The sequence below is a fragment of the Quercus robur genome, chromosome 3 (genome assembly GCF_932294415.1).
Source record: "Quercus robur chromosome 3, dhQueRobu3.1, whole genome shotgun sequence".
NCBI lineage: Eukaryota > Viridiplantae > Streptophyta > Magnoliopsida > Fagales > Fagaceae > Quercus > Quercus robur.
In genome coordinates this window covers 59,509,542-59,525,518 of record NC_065536.1, presented here as the reverse complement: position 1 = coordinate 59,525,518, position 15,977 = coordinate 59,509,542, and the positions used below count along the sequence as shown (strand labels likewise).

The following is a 15,977-nucleotide window of genomic DNA, read 5'->3' as shown; positions in this document are numbered from 1 at the left end:
ATTATCGCTGATAATCCTGTGGGGCACTCCAAACCTCACAATTATGTTTTCTTTGATGAAGTTTGCCACTGCTTCTCTTGTGGCTTTTTGGAGTGGCACTGCCTCTGCCCACTTAGTGAAGTACTCCATAGTCACTAATATCCATATGTATCCACACGATGGTGGATTAACTAGTCCTACCAAATCAAGCCCCCAGGTGTGGAAGGGCCATAGAGTGACCATGCTATGTAAGGTCTGTGGGTGAGTGTGAATCAAGTTAGCTTGCACTTGGCAACTGTGACATTTCTTCACGAATTCTGCCGTATCCTTCTTCATGGTAGGCCAATAGTAGCCCATTTGTAGCAGGCATCTATAAAGCTTTTCCTCCCCTGGTGCTCTCCACACTCTCCTGAATGCACTTCTTTTATCATTTCTCTTGCTTCAGGACCCAAACATCTTAAGGGGTCACCATTATATCCTTTCTTGAAAAGGACTGAGTTATGCAAAAAAGTAGCGCGTTGCCAGCCTTTTAAGCTTGTATCTTTCACCGTGCTTTTGTGGTAGGATACTTTCTGTTAAGTACTGTATGAATGGGCTTCTCCAATCTTCACTGATGAATACAGCGTAACTTTCTTCTCTGTCTGCTGCGAGCTGGCAGGTCCCACACTGGGTTTGGACTCGGTCTACGTCTTTACCCATGCTTGGCCAATAGAAACCTGCCCTTTGAAGTCTGCGGTAAAGGCTAACCTCCCCGCAAGATCCGCAAGTCTTGTCATGTACTTCTTTCAATTTTCTCTGGGCTTCCTTCTACCCCACGCATCTGGACAAGAACCTACCAGGCATCCTGCGGTACAATTCTCCTCTCACCAAGGCATAGTCTTTCAGCACTTTTAGTTCTGCGGCATCTTCTTCTTTCATCAAGGTTTCCCTTATGGGGATCCGTCAGTCCCCTTCGCGCTGTTCCCCCTGAAATCTTTCCTTTAATACTTCAATAATGGATTCTTTCCTCTTGCTGACCACTACCCTGGTGTTATCCCCTTCAAACATTATTTGCGAGCCCAGTGCGGTTAACGCATCTACGAACCGATTTTCGTTCCTTGGAGCATGCTCTATTTCGAAGGTTGAAAATTTCTCCTCCATCTTCTAGGCCATTGCTCTGTATGGGGCTAGGCTGGGTTCTTTTAGGGAGAAGATCTCTTTGGTCTGGCAGACCACTAGGTTCGAATCACCCATCACTTTCAAGTGCTTCACTCCCATTTCAAGAGCTATAGCCAACCCAGTTAGATAGGCTTCATATTCTTCCTTGCTGTTTGAACAGGGGAATTCCAATTTGAATGACAACGCTACTTCCTTATCTTCTTCATGGTACAACACCACTCCTACTCCCCCTGATTGGGTGGTAGAAGACCCATCAAATTTCATTACCCATTGCTCTCTGACCTCTTCTGCCATGGCTACTTCCCTTAGAACTTCATCCTCTAATGGAAATTCTTCTTCTCCTGGAAACTGTGCCAATAGATCTGCTATGGCCTGGCTCTTCACTGCTCTGGGTGACCCCATTCTCAAGTCATACTATGATAGTTGTAACAACCACTGAGATATTCTGTCTGAGAGGATTGGTTGCTACAACAGAACCTTGATGGCATGGGACTTAGTTATCAGCCACACTTCATAGGCCAAGAAATAATGGCGTAGTCTCTGCGAAGCATACACAATAGCTAGGCACGCCCTTTCTGCCCTTGGGTAAAAAGTTTTTGCATCTTTTAAGACACGGCTGATGTAGTATACTGGTTGTTGAACTCCACCCCCCATCTTCTTGGGTGATTAAGTAAAGTAGCAATGGCTTTCTGTGGACTAGGGCTTGTATTGTTGGGAGGTTCATCTTGATCTGCTGTAGCCTCTTGAAGGCTGTCTGCTGCATTTCTACCCATTCAAAGCTTTGCCCTTTCTTGAGCAATTTGGTGAAACCAGAGGTGATTGATGCCAACCTAAGGATGAATCTTTGGATATACGAGACCTTCCTTAAGAAGCTCTTTAACTCTTTTACTGTGGCTGGTGGCCTCATAATGGCTATAGCCGTTGCCTTGGCCTGGTCCACATCTATTCCCCTGTTGGGTACTAGGAAACTCAGGAACTTCCCAGAGGATACTCCAAATGCACACTTAAGAGGGTTCACTCTCAGTTTTAAGGCTCTACACCTTTCAAATACCCTTTTTAACACATGGAAGTGCTCTTCTCTCCTCCTTGATTTAACCACTATGTCGTCCATATAGTCCTCCACTTCCTGGTGCATCATGTCGTGAAATATGGCCGTCATTGCTCATTGATAAGTTGCACCTGCATTTTTTAACCCGAAAGGCATTACAGTATAGTAGAAGTTGCCCATGGGTGTTCTAAAGGCAATCTTCTCCGCGTCCCTTGGTGCCATTCTGATCTGATTGTATCCACTGAACCCATTCATGAATGAAAACATGGCGCTCCCTGCCGCAGAATCTATTAGTAAATCCATGTTTGGCAGTGTGAACTCGTCCTTAGGACAGGCCCTGTTGAGATTTCTGAAATCCACACAACATCTTATCTGCCCATTCTTCTTCTTTACTGGTACTATGTTGGACAACTAACATGGGTGTTGAATAGGCTCGATGAATCTTGCGGCTAGCAATTTCTGTACCTCTTTGGCTATTTGCCTTTCTATTTCAGTGTGGAATACTCTGGCAGGCTAGGCCACTGGTTTGGCTTCTAGGTCCACATTCAACGTATGCACCACTAGCCTAGGGTCTAGCTCTGGCATTTCACTGTAGTGCCATGCGAAAACGTCTCTGGATTCTTTTAACAGCAATATCAGCTCTGATTTTTCCTTTTCTGTTAGACTTGCACTAATTGATATAGGTTTTGGTTCTTGTGAACCAGACCCCAAGTCAACTTTCTCCAACTCTTCTTCTGCCACAACTTGCACCTCCTTTTCTGCCGCGATTTCTTTGTCCTTCTCTTCATTACTTTCTTCCCCTGAACTTTCTTGTGCCATGCAACACACCAAACTCTCGTGATGCCCTTCTTGGGTAGGGCCAGCTTGTATTTCACTCGTGGGCCCCGTGCCTTCATAATTTGTACACAATCCTGCCATCAGGGCCTCAGACCCTGACACATTGGGGTGTGTCATCTGATTCTGTGGTGGGCGCTTCTTTTCTTTTTTTCTTTTGTGCTAGCAACTCCCTTAAGTCAAGCTCTGGGTCATTTTGAACATCTCCCCACTTAGGCACGAAGGTACCTCGAGGCTTTGACACTGAGCTTTTCCCAGATGGAGCCCATTAGTCGTAGAACATAGTTTCTACTAAATGAGCTTCGGCCTGTTCGAACATAGTTTCTACTAAATGAGTTTCGGCCTGTTTGAACAGCGAGGGGTTTGCTGCTATGCGTATCATCCTGCCGTTCAACCATCCTTTTACATATTGGTGATAGGTGGAGGGGACCAATCGATGCTTGTACAACCATGACCTTCCTAAAAACACTTGATAGGAGACCTCTGTTTTTACTACGCGGAATCGTGCTAAAAAAGCTATGGGGCCTACCTTCAACCATAACTAAATGTGTCTTGCGATGTACTCGCCCCTTCCGCCGAAACCCGTAACTTCCATTGGGTATCCCTGAATCTTTCTTTTCGAAATTCCAGCTGCTTGTAAAGTGCTCAATGGAATGAGGTTTACAGAAGTGCCTGTATCTACCAAGGCTTGCTTGATGGGGATTCGATTTATATATGCCGCCAAGTAGAGGGGCCTTCGGTGATTTGGGTATCCCACCTCCATATCGTCATTACTAAAAGTGATCTCGATTGACTCTTGTAAGAGGGCTCTATCATCTGGGACTTCTGCTGATAAGCATTCTACACTTGCCCCAGAGGCGATGCTCACCAGAGCCTCCGTGGCTATCTTTCTTTCCTTTGCTGTGAGCCCCAGCTGGTCAAACAAATTTTTGAATTTGGAGCTTTGCTGCAAAGTGGTAATTGCTGCGGCAGGCAGGGCTAGATTTTCTTCTTTGTCTTCCCCTGGATCCGCGCAAATCACCACCGCTGCTACACCCTTCCCTTTGTGGTTTGGGAGTGGGTTTCTTTGAACCTCCTGCTGGGATAATTCTAGAGTCTCTTCTTTGATCCTGCGGTGCACCAATCTGCGAAGCGCCCAACACTTTGCGGTAGGATGTTGCACGTAGTTGTGCAAGCAGCAGAAACGGGGGTCCCTCTGCTCCTCTTCTGTAGGTTCTCTTGAAACTTGATTAGGCTTAAAAATTCCGTCTACTATCCACTTGTCTAGCAGCACATCTAATTCTTTCGAAGTGCATGGTATTGGTAGTGGAGTATCATATTCCCTTTCGTCAATCTTCCTTCTCCGCTCACCAGTGGATACTGCCATAGCTTGCAGAGTGTTTCTTTTGTTCGAACTTGGTTTTACGGACTAGGCAGTCTTTCTGGCCTTTTGTAACAACTACGCAAACTAGGAGATTTCTAAGTTTTCCAGGACTACCCTGTACTCCCTAATCATGTTCGTCATACACATTTCCACCAATGTTCTTTCTTCACAATGATCATAGCAATTAAGTGCTATGTCCCTGAATCTTTTGATGTATTCCATCATATCTTCACCATTCCTTTACTTGGTTGCTTGCAAGGTTGCAAGCGTTACTGTTTTTTCTCTGTGGAAGTACTTAGGGCAAAATACATTCACCATGTCATCCCAAGTTGGGATCGATCTTGGTTTTAGGCCGATGTACCACGTGTATGCCCGGTCACATAGCAACTTGGAAAATTCTTGAAGACACAAGTCTTTGTCTGCGGCGTAAGGGCCAAGGGTATCAATAAACTTGCTCACATGCTCAACTGCACTTCCCTTCCTGCCATCGTATTGTGCAAAGGCCCTCGGCTCATACCTCTCAGGGTATGGTTTGCTGAGTACCCTTAGTAGGTAAAGAGGCCACCATGCGTAGAACCTCTCCTTAGGTGCTCTGGCTCTCTCTTGTTCCAAGAGAGCCACTACTTCGGCCATAGTAATGAAACGTTGTTCTGCATTCTATGGGACACCTCTTGCTGGTGTCTCTTCTTTGTCTGTCGCATGCTCTGGGTCATGCTGACTTCCTTTCTCCTTTGTTTTGTCTGTTTTTAGCTGACAGATTTCTTCCATCATTTGTTGCTGTGAGTGTTGCAGGGACTGCAAAACTTCAATGAAGATGTTGGCATTGTCAATAGGGATTCTTGGTTGTGGCTGAGGTCCAGCCCCCACTCTGTTGTCACCTTCTACCTGCAGCTTTTGGTGAGGTGTCGTTGGCCTGGACTCTGCTTGTGAGGGCACGGCACTCATATTTCACGTTGTTCTAGACTTTGGAGGCATTTGTTTGTGAGGGCTTCTGTCCCTATCTGCTTCTCAATTCCCTAGTGAAGTTACCAATTTAATGTAGTGGGCCTTTTTTAATTAAAGTGGGCTGGGCTGCCTCCTGCAGTATGGGCCCGAGTGTTCTAGATATGGGAGTTGAAACCGGTCCAATTGGAACTCAACTTGGTCCGGTTTATGCACAAACTATACCTCGTCTGCCAGGAACACACTTACAGCTGGCAAAACTATTTCAAGTGAGTTACGGCAAACAAATATAATAACAATAATGAAATCAAATACTTTGAGATCTTTATTAAGGTGAACAGATAAACCTCATTTAAAAGAAAAGAAAAAAGATAATCACGGTTTTAACAACAATCGTTTTATAGGAAAAGTGAAAGGGAACAAGTGGATGGTATGTGAACTTGCTGAGAGAGTAAATAAATTAGATTGAATCTGATCTGTAGGACCGAAACCAGAAAGGAAGAACACCTCTTCTCAAAGTGAATAATCTCAGGGAGATCCTGCTGTAGAAATTAATCACTTTGAGGGAAGTGGACCCGAGTGGCTAGCACCTAAGAACACCTTCCGTTTCCGGCAGAGGGCAGGATTTTGAAAGGGAGAGAGGGAATGAACCTATTGGTGCATGCCTGCTGTTCTCACTCTCTATCTTTTTCTTTCCTTCCTTTCTAATATTCCTTTTTTTTTCTTAATCCTTATTTTCTATTTCTTGGTTTTCAAGCTTTTTAAATACCTTAGTATTTACTGTTGTTGTTGTGTTGTTGCATCCCCCTTCCTGTACACTGCAAGGGCCTCTTTATAGTGCCTGCCGTGACCGGATTTTACTATTTTAGCCCTTAACCACCTTTGTCTGGTCTGGATGTACCTGCCAACCACCGTTGATCCGACTGTGAGCCACTCCCCATCGCCAAACAAAAGAAGGCTATTTTGTTTGTTTGTCTGCCATAACACCTTTTCCTGCTACGGTGTGGGTGCCCTCTCTCTCCCTATCCCTCATGGCATGCATCTAATGATTCCAGCTCAGCTTTGCCCGTTTAGGTAATGTGTTATCCCAGTAGGACACTTCCCCTAAAGGAGCCCTAGCAAGAACCCCAAAATAGGTTTTCCCCTCTCCCCACCACCAAACCATACCCCTTTACCTCTGACCCATGATCTCACCGTTTCTTGTATTGGCTGGGTACAGGCTGGTAGAGTCTGGGCCTTGCACGTGCCTCTCTTCCATGTATGTCCAAAATCTACCTCATGCTCATGCGTCTGCCGTGGTTGGTCTGTTCGTTCTTGACCATTTTCTGGTTTCCCTTTCTTTTATGGCTTGCCCTATTTGGGGCTGGGCCTTGCTTGATGGTGGGCTTTGCTTTTTTCCTCGTCCCACCCTTCTTCCTGTTACTATCTCCTACCATATCACTCTATCATTCCTGCTGCGGAGTTTGTTTTATTTCAATCTGGCTGGACCCTTTTGGGCCTGCCGTTTATTCTTCCCCTAATGGCCCAGCAAGACCATTGGTTCTTGTGTTACATTACTAGTGGGCTCCTGTGTCTCATTTGTTTTCCCTTGGGCGTACCGGGTCCATTTGCTTTCCTTGGGCTTCCTTGGCCCTTTTCCTAACTTCGCATCACCATGAGCTTTTACTGAATTCTTTAGGCTTCCCCGGCCCAATTACGTTATTTCTTATCCTTGGGGTTCATGGGCTTGCCATCAACCCCTTACTTTCTTTGTTTTCATTACTTTGGGCTTGCCGCGGCCCATTCTCACTTTTCCATATCATATATTGTCCATGATTTGCTTTTTCTCTCTTTCCGGGCTCCTTTAAGCCCATTTACCTCTTTAAGACCCATTTGTTTGTCTCATGGGCCTGTGATCCATTATTCCTGCCGCTTGGGCTTAATGAGTTTTCCATCCGTTTGCCAACTCCTTTCTGTCCGTGTTGCTGGGCTTCTTCCAAGCTTCTACTTGGGCTTTCGAAATGGCCATAAACAGGTGGTTAGGAATTAAAGATCATCTTATTTTACATAGAGGGTTTCTATTTCATAATTAAAATTATATTTTTTTACGCTTACTTGTGTAAATGATGAATGATGTTAAATTATATAAAATTTTAAATAATGGAACATTAACATATTTTTGAATTTATAGTATTTAATCAAACTTATGAATTAAAGATCATATTGGTAGTTAGGAATTAAAGATCATCTTATTTTACTTTTTTTTTTTTTTTTTTTTGTAGTAGTAGTAGTACAATTTGGTGGTTAGGGATTAAAGAACATATTATTTTAAATAGAGGGAGTCTATTTCATAAAAAATAAAAATAAATAAAAAATTTACATTTACTTGTGTAAATGATGTTATATTATTTAACATAATTTTGAATTTATTATATTTAATCAAACTTATGAAATTGATTTATTTAAAATAGAGAGAATCCTTATGATTTAATTGATTTACTCCCTATAAATTAAAATATTTAGTTACCTATACCAACAAAACCATGAAAATTGCTTTCTTTTTCTTTTCTCTTTTTTTTGATAAATTTAATAGTTACAATGGAGGAAGAAGAATTTAAACTCTAAATATCGATCTCACTTGAAAATTAAGAACTATTAGTTGAGATACAAAAATCTTGATAAAATAGCCTCTTTTTACTGCAACAAATACTAGTTTCCTAGCAGATTACAAAACTTGGCAAATTCTTGACATTACATTGCAGAGAAGAATATGGTAGTATATAATTTTTTTTTTTTCCCTATAGCTTACAAAGATAAAACACAATAACGTTATTTCAAAAACTTTCAGAACCGTGAAGCTTGTATGAAAAGCCATTTGGAAATTTGCATTGGCACAGTGCACTGCAGCATATGTGCTTTTTAAAAATAGAACTACTATAGCACATAATCTTTGTCATATTTCATGATGCATTTTTTTTTTCGTAAAGGCAATCCCCATGAACCTAAGATAAAACGAGCGTGCATGTTTAATTAACCTAGCTAGTGTGGTGAAGGAAACGCGCCGACCTTACAAAAGGAAAAGGCATAAAGCACATTTAGTATTTCTCCTTTTGACACAGTTGATTGAAGAAAGTTTTTGCCATTTTTGTGGTCCTTTTTGGTACATCATGCAAGTCATTGTTTAAGGAACAACTTAATCAAAAGCAGCCCTATAATTTTGACAATAACATTAGCTTTCCTCTATATATATATATATATATATATATAGGTTTACATAAATAGATCCACGTAAAGTATACATTGTAAGAAAAAATGTAGCTAATATTTACCAGGAGAAAGTGTACAATTCAAGGGAGTCAATACCGTACCGAAGGTTGTACCGGTTTGGCCAGCGGTACGATATATTTTAGATACCGATCAATACCGGTGTACCGTTTTGGGTTTACCGCTATTTTTTACTATTTTATACAATATACAAAGCTATATTTCTAATAACTCAATATATCACTTTGGCAACTTTTTATATTTTTTTATGGAGTTATCAACATAAATATATAAAATTGAAAACTATTAAATAATCCAACACCCACCAAACTCAATAAATGCTATCCCACATGTCAAAAGATTGGTGACACCAATTCAAAATATCATCCGATGCTTTGAGAAAATCAAAAGCAAGTATACTCTTTTGACTAACTTTACTCAGCATTTACATTGAAAAAGCAAAAGGGAAGTCCAGGGAAGAGTAAGTGTAGAGAACAAAGTTACAAAACAGAAGAAGCAAATCGGTCATCGTTGAGTCCTTAAAGAAGAAGATGGTAAAAGAAAAATGTGAAGAATAATGAAGTCGAAGTCTTGAAGAAGAGGTGATTCTAACTTCATTTTGCAAAGCTATTGTGCATTTTCCTTTCATTTTTCTCTTTCTTTCTGTTGGGTTTTCTTAGCTTACTCAGATTTTCACCATCTTGCCCTTAAAAAACTACCAAACTTACAAAAAAAGAAAAAAAAAAAAAAAAAAAGGAAAGCATTTCGTGTTTCAGTCCGGTATCCATTTACCGGCCGAAATAGCCGAATTTCGCAGGTATGGCTAGTACATGGCCGGTACGGCCTGTATTTTTTCCAGTATAAAACAAGGGGGTTATCTGTACCAGTTTACTAGTCAGTACGATATATATCGGCCGGTACGGTACGAAATTGACTTCCTTGATACAATTCTTATAACTATAATATTGTATACTTTACATGAATAGTGAAATGTAAAAATAGTTTTTTTTTTCCTATTCTTAAATAATAATTAAATCAAGAAAATATCAACTACTGTACTTCCTTAAAACTTCACAAGTAATATTGTGATATATATGTATAAAAATCACATTAATTATTTGTCTAATAATAAATATTTTTAGTAATGAAGCTAATCGACCTTTTTCTTGAATGACTCATAACTCAATTATAGCAAACTAAGAAACAGAAAAAGCAACAGAATTTAATAGCTTGGATTATTAGATAAAAGAGAAAGATTCAAACTTTTCAGATATTTTTGCCTAGTTGAAGCTCCAACATGCCAGCAGACCATAGAAACAAGAGGGTACCTGGTGCTCTTATCATTTCACCCTAAAAGCGACCATACAAAGGAAACAAGAATCCATTGTGACAGACCCGATCATACCATCGTCGTCCATAATCATGGACAAGGACGAAGAGGATTCCTAGATTCGTCCAGCCAATAATGGTCGCCAAACAAGGACAAACTAATCCATCCTCACTCATTAATGAACCGTTACAAAGTAATGATTAGCCTCTATACCGTTGGGAGGATAACCCACCATTAACACCCTGCAGAGGCGTTACCAGAAGAGAATAAAGTCACCATTAAGGCTCCACCAATGGCTAGAAGGAGGCACCTGTGTACATGTATATATAACCATGAAATCCAAAATAGAGGTATATATACAAAGAAATACTCTAGCTCTTTCATACTGATTTATTAACATTCTTTGGCCGATTTTTCTGACTTTGGCATTGGAGGTTCTGTGGCAGGCACTACACCAGTGACCCACATTTCTTCTTTTCACTATTCATTTTTCAGGGTCAAGTTGGCTGAGGACGACTCCAATCTAGACAATCACACTTGACTGATGATTCGGACTTCATCACATCACAACATTGAAAACGACATGCCCTCTTCTCTGTATTTTTCTAAACCTATACAGACAAGGAATTAATCACCTAGTACTGGTAGTACCTACTAATAACCTAATTTTTCTTGGCCTAATCAAATTAAATTTTAGTCATATCTATATCTAATCCAAACTTTCATCTTCTTCAACCTTTACAGAGACTTTTTTTAGCATATAATAATAATTCTTCAAGCAACACTAATAATGCTATCCCCATTGCTGCTAAAGTTGCCTGACATGGCCTGAAAAGCAGAAAAGTGCTTCCCCTGTGGCGGTGGCGGCGGCTGCTCGTCCGAGGATGCTGGAGAGACCTTCAGTGACAAAGGCAAGGTCTCCTTCTGATTCAGATTAAGTTCAGCCATTTTTGAAGATGGAGGGACTGGAAGAATTGGTATTGGCCTAATGGGCTTACTTGTCGCCCTCATAAAAGAGAGATTTTCAACTCGGCTTTCACCAACGTGCGATACTGCAGAGATCGACACAGGAAAAGTTGACACTGGAAACCCACCGAGATTATGGCTTAAATATGGCTGTGGCTTTGGTAGTGGAGCAGTTTCTTGGTGGACTTGCTCTTCTTCCATTAAAGAACCCATAAGCTGTCATTCAAAATCCAAAAATGACAAAAAAACCTATTAATTGCCAAACACAAAGTTGGAAAATAACTTTGACTGTTTGTTGAGATTTATTATATGTAAGAAATATAAATCTTCTCACTTTTATCACTGTATCAGTTTTTAAACAATTTTACACACTTTTTCACTTATATTTATTTTAAAAAATTACAAACAACATTATTCAAACCCCTCACTAAACGGGCCTAGATTTCCAGCTTTGCTTATTCAAGTTGGCCCTCCGTAGAAAGTGCTTCTGAGCGTTGCTTGCAACCTGTGTAGGTGTACGCGTTTTCACAAAGTTTCTAGAAATCCCTCTCCAATCTTCTTTCCCTACCTTCTGCAACCCCAGCAAGAATAGCCTGTGCCCCTCTTCCGTCCATGGCACTCCTATACACACACAAGAAAAAAAAAAACCATTAATAAAACATTAAAATAAACCCAATTAATTCTAACTCAAATATTGCTTCGTCTTTTTCATGGTGAGAATTAAAGTCTCGTTCTAAAAGTTTAAACGGATAGAAAATGATGAGATAAATAATCACAATTTTTAAAAGCTTAGGCTTAAACTAATAGGAAATAGTAAAATCAAATATAAGAAAAGCAGCTCTCTTGCGCTTGCCGCTACGGCCGGATGGGTGAACGACGTCGGAGGCATAGCCAGATTCAACGTTGGGGTCTTGAGGCTGCTGGTCGAACTGTGAGAGATTAGTCATACTAGCACTCTTCCTAAACGAGTTTCCCTCAGTGACTCGCACACCAAACAGCATGATTCCGTTCTTTCCTGACACATTGCCGCCGCCACCACCACCACCACCACCACTACCACCACCACAGCCTCCACCGCTAGCTTCCGTGCACGTGCGCGAGTTGTGGCCGTTGTTCCCGCACTGTGAGCACGTGCGAGACATCTTTGTACGTGGAAAAGCACAAAACACAAAATAATATGAGAACGAAAAAGGCTGAAATGAATATGTTAATATTGGAATATAGTCTTTCTAGTCTCTCTCTCTCAGTCCATGCAAAGAAGAGAAGAAAAAAAAAGGAGGTAGGGAATAGAGAGAGAGAGAGAGAGAGAGAGAGAGAGAGAGGATGTGAATTTGTGGTGTCTAATGGAAAAGAGTACTGAGGGTTGCTCTGGTTGATATAGACATGGTTATTTAGGGTTTGTGAGCAATTTGACATGGACTTTTTTGTTTCTTTGGGTTACTTGGGAAATGTTAAAATGACTTGCAGGTGCATTGTATATAATATTATATAGTTGTACCAATAATGTACCGTATCTAGTGCATTTTTTTTTTCAAATAATAAATTGGAACCGTCCAATTTTGTCAGGCCTCATCGCTGTAAAAACAATGCCAAATGTTCTAGTAATAATATCCCATCATTGTTTTTATTTGGGTGAAACTCATCTGTTTGCCAAGCATGACAATAAAAAAATATACAAAAACACAATTTGTCTACAGGTAATTTTTTTTTTTAATTTAATATAATCATTTTGTCATTTTTTTTTTTGAAATATATCTAGTAATGTTTTTAGATAGGGTCCAGTTTCAACAAAGAAACAAATTAGTGATAATAAATAGTGGAGTTTTCTCTCCGCAGCAAAAAAAAGATAATAAATAGTGAATAGCTAATTCATGACTCATGAGGAAAAGAGATCATATCAAAAAATTTATTGGTGTTTCGTTTTATAACGATAATAAATAGTAATTATCATGTACTAACATATATCATATTACATTCTAAAAACAAAAATCATATTATCTTTATCCAAAATGCACACCTATGTACTCATCGGACCTGGTTGAAGCGATGGCAGCGGCAAGAGCCATCTATTTTGCAGCAGAACTTGGCTTCTCTAGTTATATGTTGGAAGGTGACTCAGAATTGATTATTAAGGCACTAAAGAATGAGGAAGACTCACTTGCACCCTTTGGTCACATCCTAACTGCAGCCAAAACCTCAACAGATGTCAGTTGCATTTCTTTTTCCCATATTCGTAGACTTGTCAATTCTGTTGCTCACAATCTTACAAAACATGCACGACATGTTGCGGGTTTAAAGGTGTGGATGAAGGATGTTCCTCCACACCTCTATTTTGTATTATTAACCGATTATGGTTGATTTTCTTAATGAAATTCCAGTTTTGTTTCTCAAAAAAAAAAAAAAAAAAAAAAAAAAAAAAAAAGAGAAGTACTAAGATTTCATCATTAATGTTTCTTGTATTTGGGTGGTCCAGGTTTGAAAAATATGCAACTGTGCATGATCGTCCAATGCCTATTGAACAACAAAATTTTATGACTTGATAACTGATTTGAGATAAGGTAATTTTAAGTTATCTACATCTTGACCAAATCACAAACACTATGAACAAAGACGCGGCGGCGCCAGCAACACCGGCGGAGACGATAATGGCGATGCTTTTGCTACTCAGACCACCGCGATTCGAACCCAACGGCTTCACCGAGAGTTTATCGTTGCCGTCAAAGTCCGAACCGTTGAATCTCGCCAAATCGGCCGGGACCGAACCGGAGAGATCGTTGTTCGCGACCGAGAATCTCTTCAACCGACTCTGGCCGAGCCCGTACGGGATCGGACCGGAGAGGCGGTTGTTGCTAAAAATCAAGCTGTTCAAGAACTTACAGTCTGCGATCTCCGGCGGGATCGGTCCGGCGAGAGCGTTCCTGGAGAGATCTAGAAAAACGAGATAAGGTAACCAGTTACAGATTTGAGAAGGGATTGGACCGGAGATGGAGTTGTTGGAGAGATCTAGGGTTTGGAGGCTCCCGCAATACTTCAGACTCTCCGGAACCTCGCCGGAAAGTTGCATCGACAGAAGCTCAAGGCTGAAGAGCCGGTTCTCCTGATCGTTCCAGCACCCAACTCCTTGGAGCTTGCAGATTGAACCGTTGGACGAGTTCGTGAAGGTCCATGAACTCAGCTTGTTGGCCGGGTCAGAGAGCGAGTTCTTCACACCTTTCAAGCACATCACATCGTCTTCAATGGAATTGCTTAGATAAAAGCAGAAGATTGAAGCTAATGAGAGAATCAGAAAATTCTTCATAATGTTTTAGAGTCAGCGTTTTGATTTTGATTTTGATTTTTTAGTTTTATTTTGTTGTTTTTAGTTTGGATTTTTGAGAGTGAGTGAGATACAAAAAGATTGGCGATGAAAAAATGAGAGTGGGCGGCCATTTGACTGTGCTAAACTACGAAAACACTCTCAGAGAATGCAGCTTTTGAGTGCCAGTTGACTTTTTGGTACCGTTTGGGTACCGGTTATTGCGTCAACGTTTTGCGTCAAAACGTGTTTCCGGGCTTTTTTTTTCCTTTTTTTTATTTTTTTTTTATTTTTTTAACCGGCATCTATTACACTGTTTATAGAACATGAATCCTGCAAATAGGCATATCTACATCAATCATTTGGTAAACAGTAATTTTTTTTTCTTTTTCTGTTGTTTTCAGTTTTCAACATAATAAACCATATCCAAACCGACCTTGATTTATTTGTTCATTTTATTTTATTAGATTTTAGTTTGTGTTTTTTAACTATACAGGTGCGTGAAGCTCTTACTTGATATTTGAATTCCAATCATTACTCTATTTTCCCAAGAATGTTGTATTTGGAATTTTGTGTTGGTAAAGTAATCATCAGGCTAAAGATGCACAATAATTTTTGGGTTTTAGTCTTTTGATTGGTTATTTTACCAAATATTTATGGAAGGAAAATGTTAACTATTACCCTTAAAATAATTATTAATAAATCATTTTAAGAAAACACCATTAACATAACCATCTTTATAATAAGTAGTTTGTTATGGAATGTTAGTAGGGGTTAAAAAGTAATTTTAACGGTAAATTCAAATTAAAACTAATAATATTTTTAGTGTAAAATATTTAAAAGTAATTTTAATTATAAATTTAAATTAAAACCAATAATATTTTCAATGTAAAATATTTATTGCAGAAATATTGTGAAAATGCACTAAAAGATAATATTTTTTTCTAGTTTTTGTTTCTTTGTGTATTAAGAAAGGTGAGAAGCAATGACGTTTACTGTTTAGGAGAGAAACTTAACTGACTTGGCAAGCTTTAGCTAGTTGGGAGGTGTGGTGTGTGTTTATGGCGAAAATATATTATGTTTCAGTAATACCAACTCAATATCTGTTTTGGTATTTCCTACCCAATAAATGAGTGACACTTGTTTCAAAAAACCACATCAGCCTACTTCAATAAATGATTAATTTATCTTCCCAATAGTATAGAAGACTGTGATTAATTTATCGGAGTAGTCTGATGTAGTTTTTTGAAACAGATGTCACTCATTTATAGAGTAAGAGATACCAAAACAGATGTTGAGTTGGTATTACCGAAACATGATATACTTTTTCGTGTTTGTGATAGACACGTAGTTCCTTTTTTTTAAACTTGCATTATTAGTGACAAAAAAAGTTTGAAAGTAGGTGAGTCCTCTAATTTGATTGGCGTCTCTACTCTATCACTATCAAGGATGGATGGGGAAGTTCTGGATGAAATAGTTAATTAGGTCAAGTTCCACTTATTCACTGTTTCTTTAAAAAAATCTTTTCCCTTCTTTTCGTGTGTGTGTTAAAAAATACATAGTATTCAAAAAAAAAAAAAAAAAAAGGATGTGGAAGTTCTAGATGAAATAGTTAATTAGGTCAAGTTCCACTTATCTTCTCATTCAGAATCTTTGTCCAATACTTAAGAAAATTAGGTCAAGTTCCACTTATCTTCTCATTCAGAATCTTTGTCCAATACTTAAGAAAATTCTATTAATTAAGAAAGAGAGTAGTTCTCAATATTAATAAAAAGAAAGAGAGTAAATATTAAATCAGAATAACATTCTCAATAAGTTA

The 15,977-nt window shown here is 39.4% G+C and overlaps 2 protein-coding genes across 2 annotated transcripts in view; both read right to left on the bottom strand.

The window, feature by feature from the left end:
• LOC126718631 (probable inactive receptor kinase At1g27190) overlaps positions 1 to 14,266 on the bottom strand; it is a 33,774-nt gene extending 19,508 nt beyond the window's left edge. Inside the window, exon 1 of the mRNA XM_050420936.1 lies at positions 14,074 to 14,266. Within this exon, the coding sequence (XP_050276893.1) occupies positions 14,074 to 14,161 (88 nt within the window). The 5' untranslated portion in view covers positions 14,162 to 14,266. The remainder of the gene's footprint in view (positions 1 to 14,073) is intronic.
• On the bottom strand, positions 11,343 to 12,367 carry LOC126718632 (transcription factor MYBS3-like). Its single transcript, XM_050420937.1, has one exon. The coding sequence runs from the start codon at positions 12,003 to 12,005 to the stop codon at positions 11,664 to 11,666; it is 342 nt and encodes a 113-aa protein (XP_050276894.1). The 5' UTR covers positions 12,006 to 12,367; the 3' UTR covers positions 11,343 to 11,663.
• Positions 14,267 to 15,977: the final 1,711 nt, after the last annotated feature.

Excerpts from the sequence above, each read along its gene's own strand:
- LOC126718632 (XM_050420937.1), bottom strand. The coding sequence starts at position 12,005 with ATGTCTCGCACGTGCTCACAGTGCGGGAACAACGGCCACAACTCGCGC.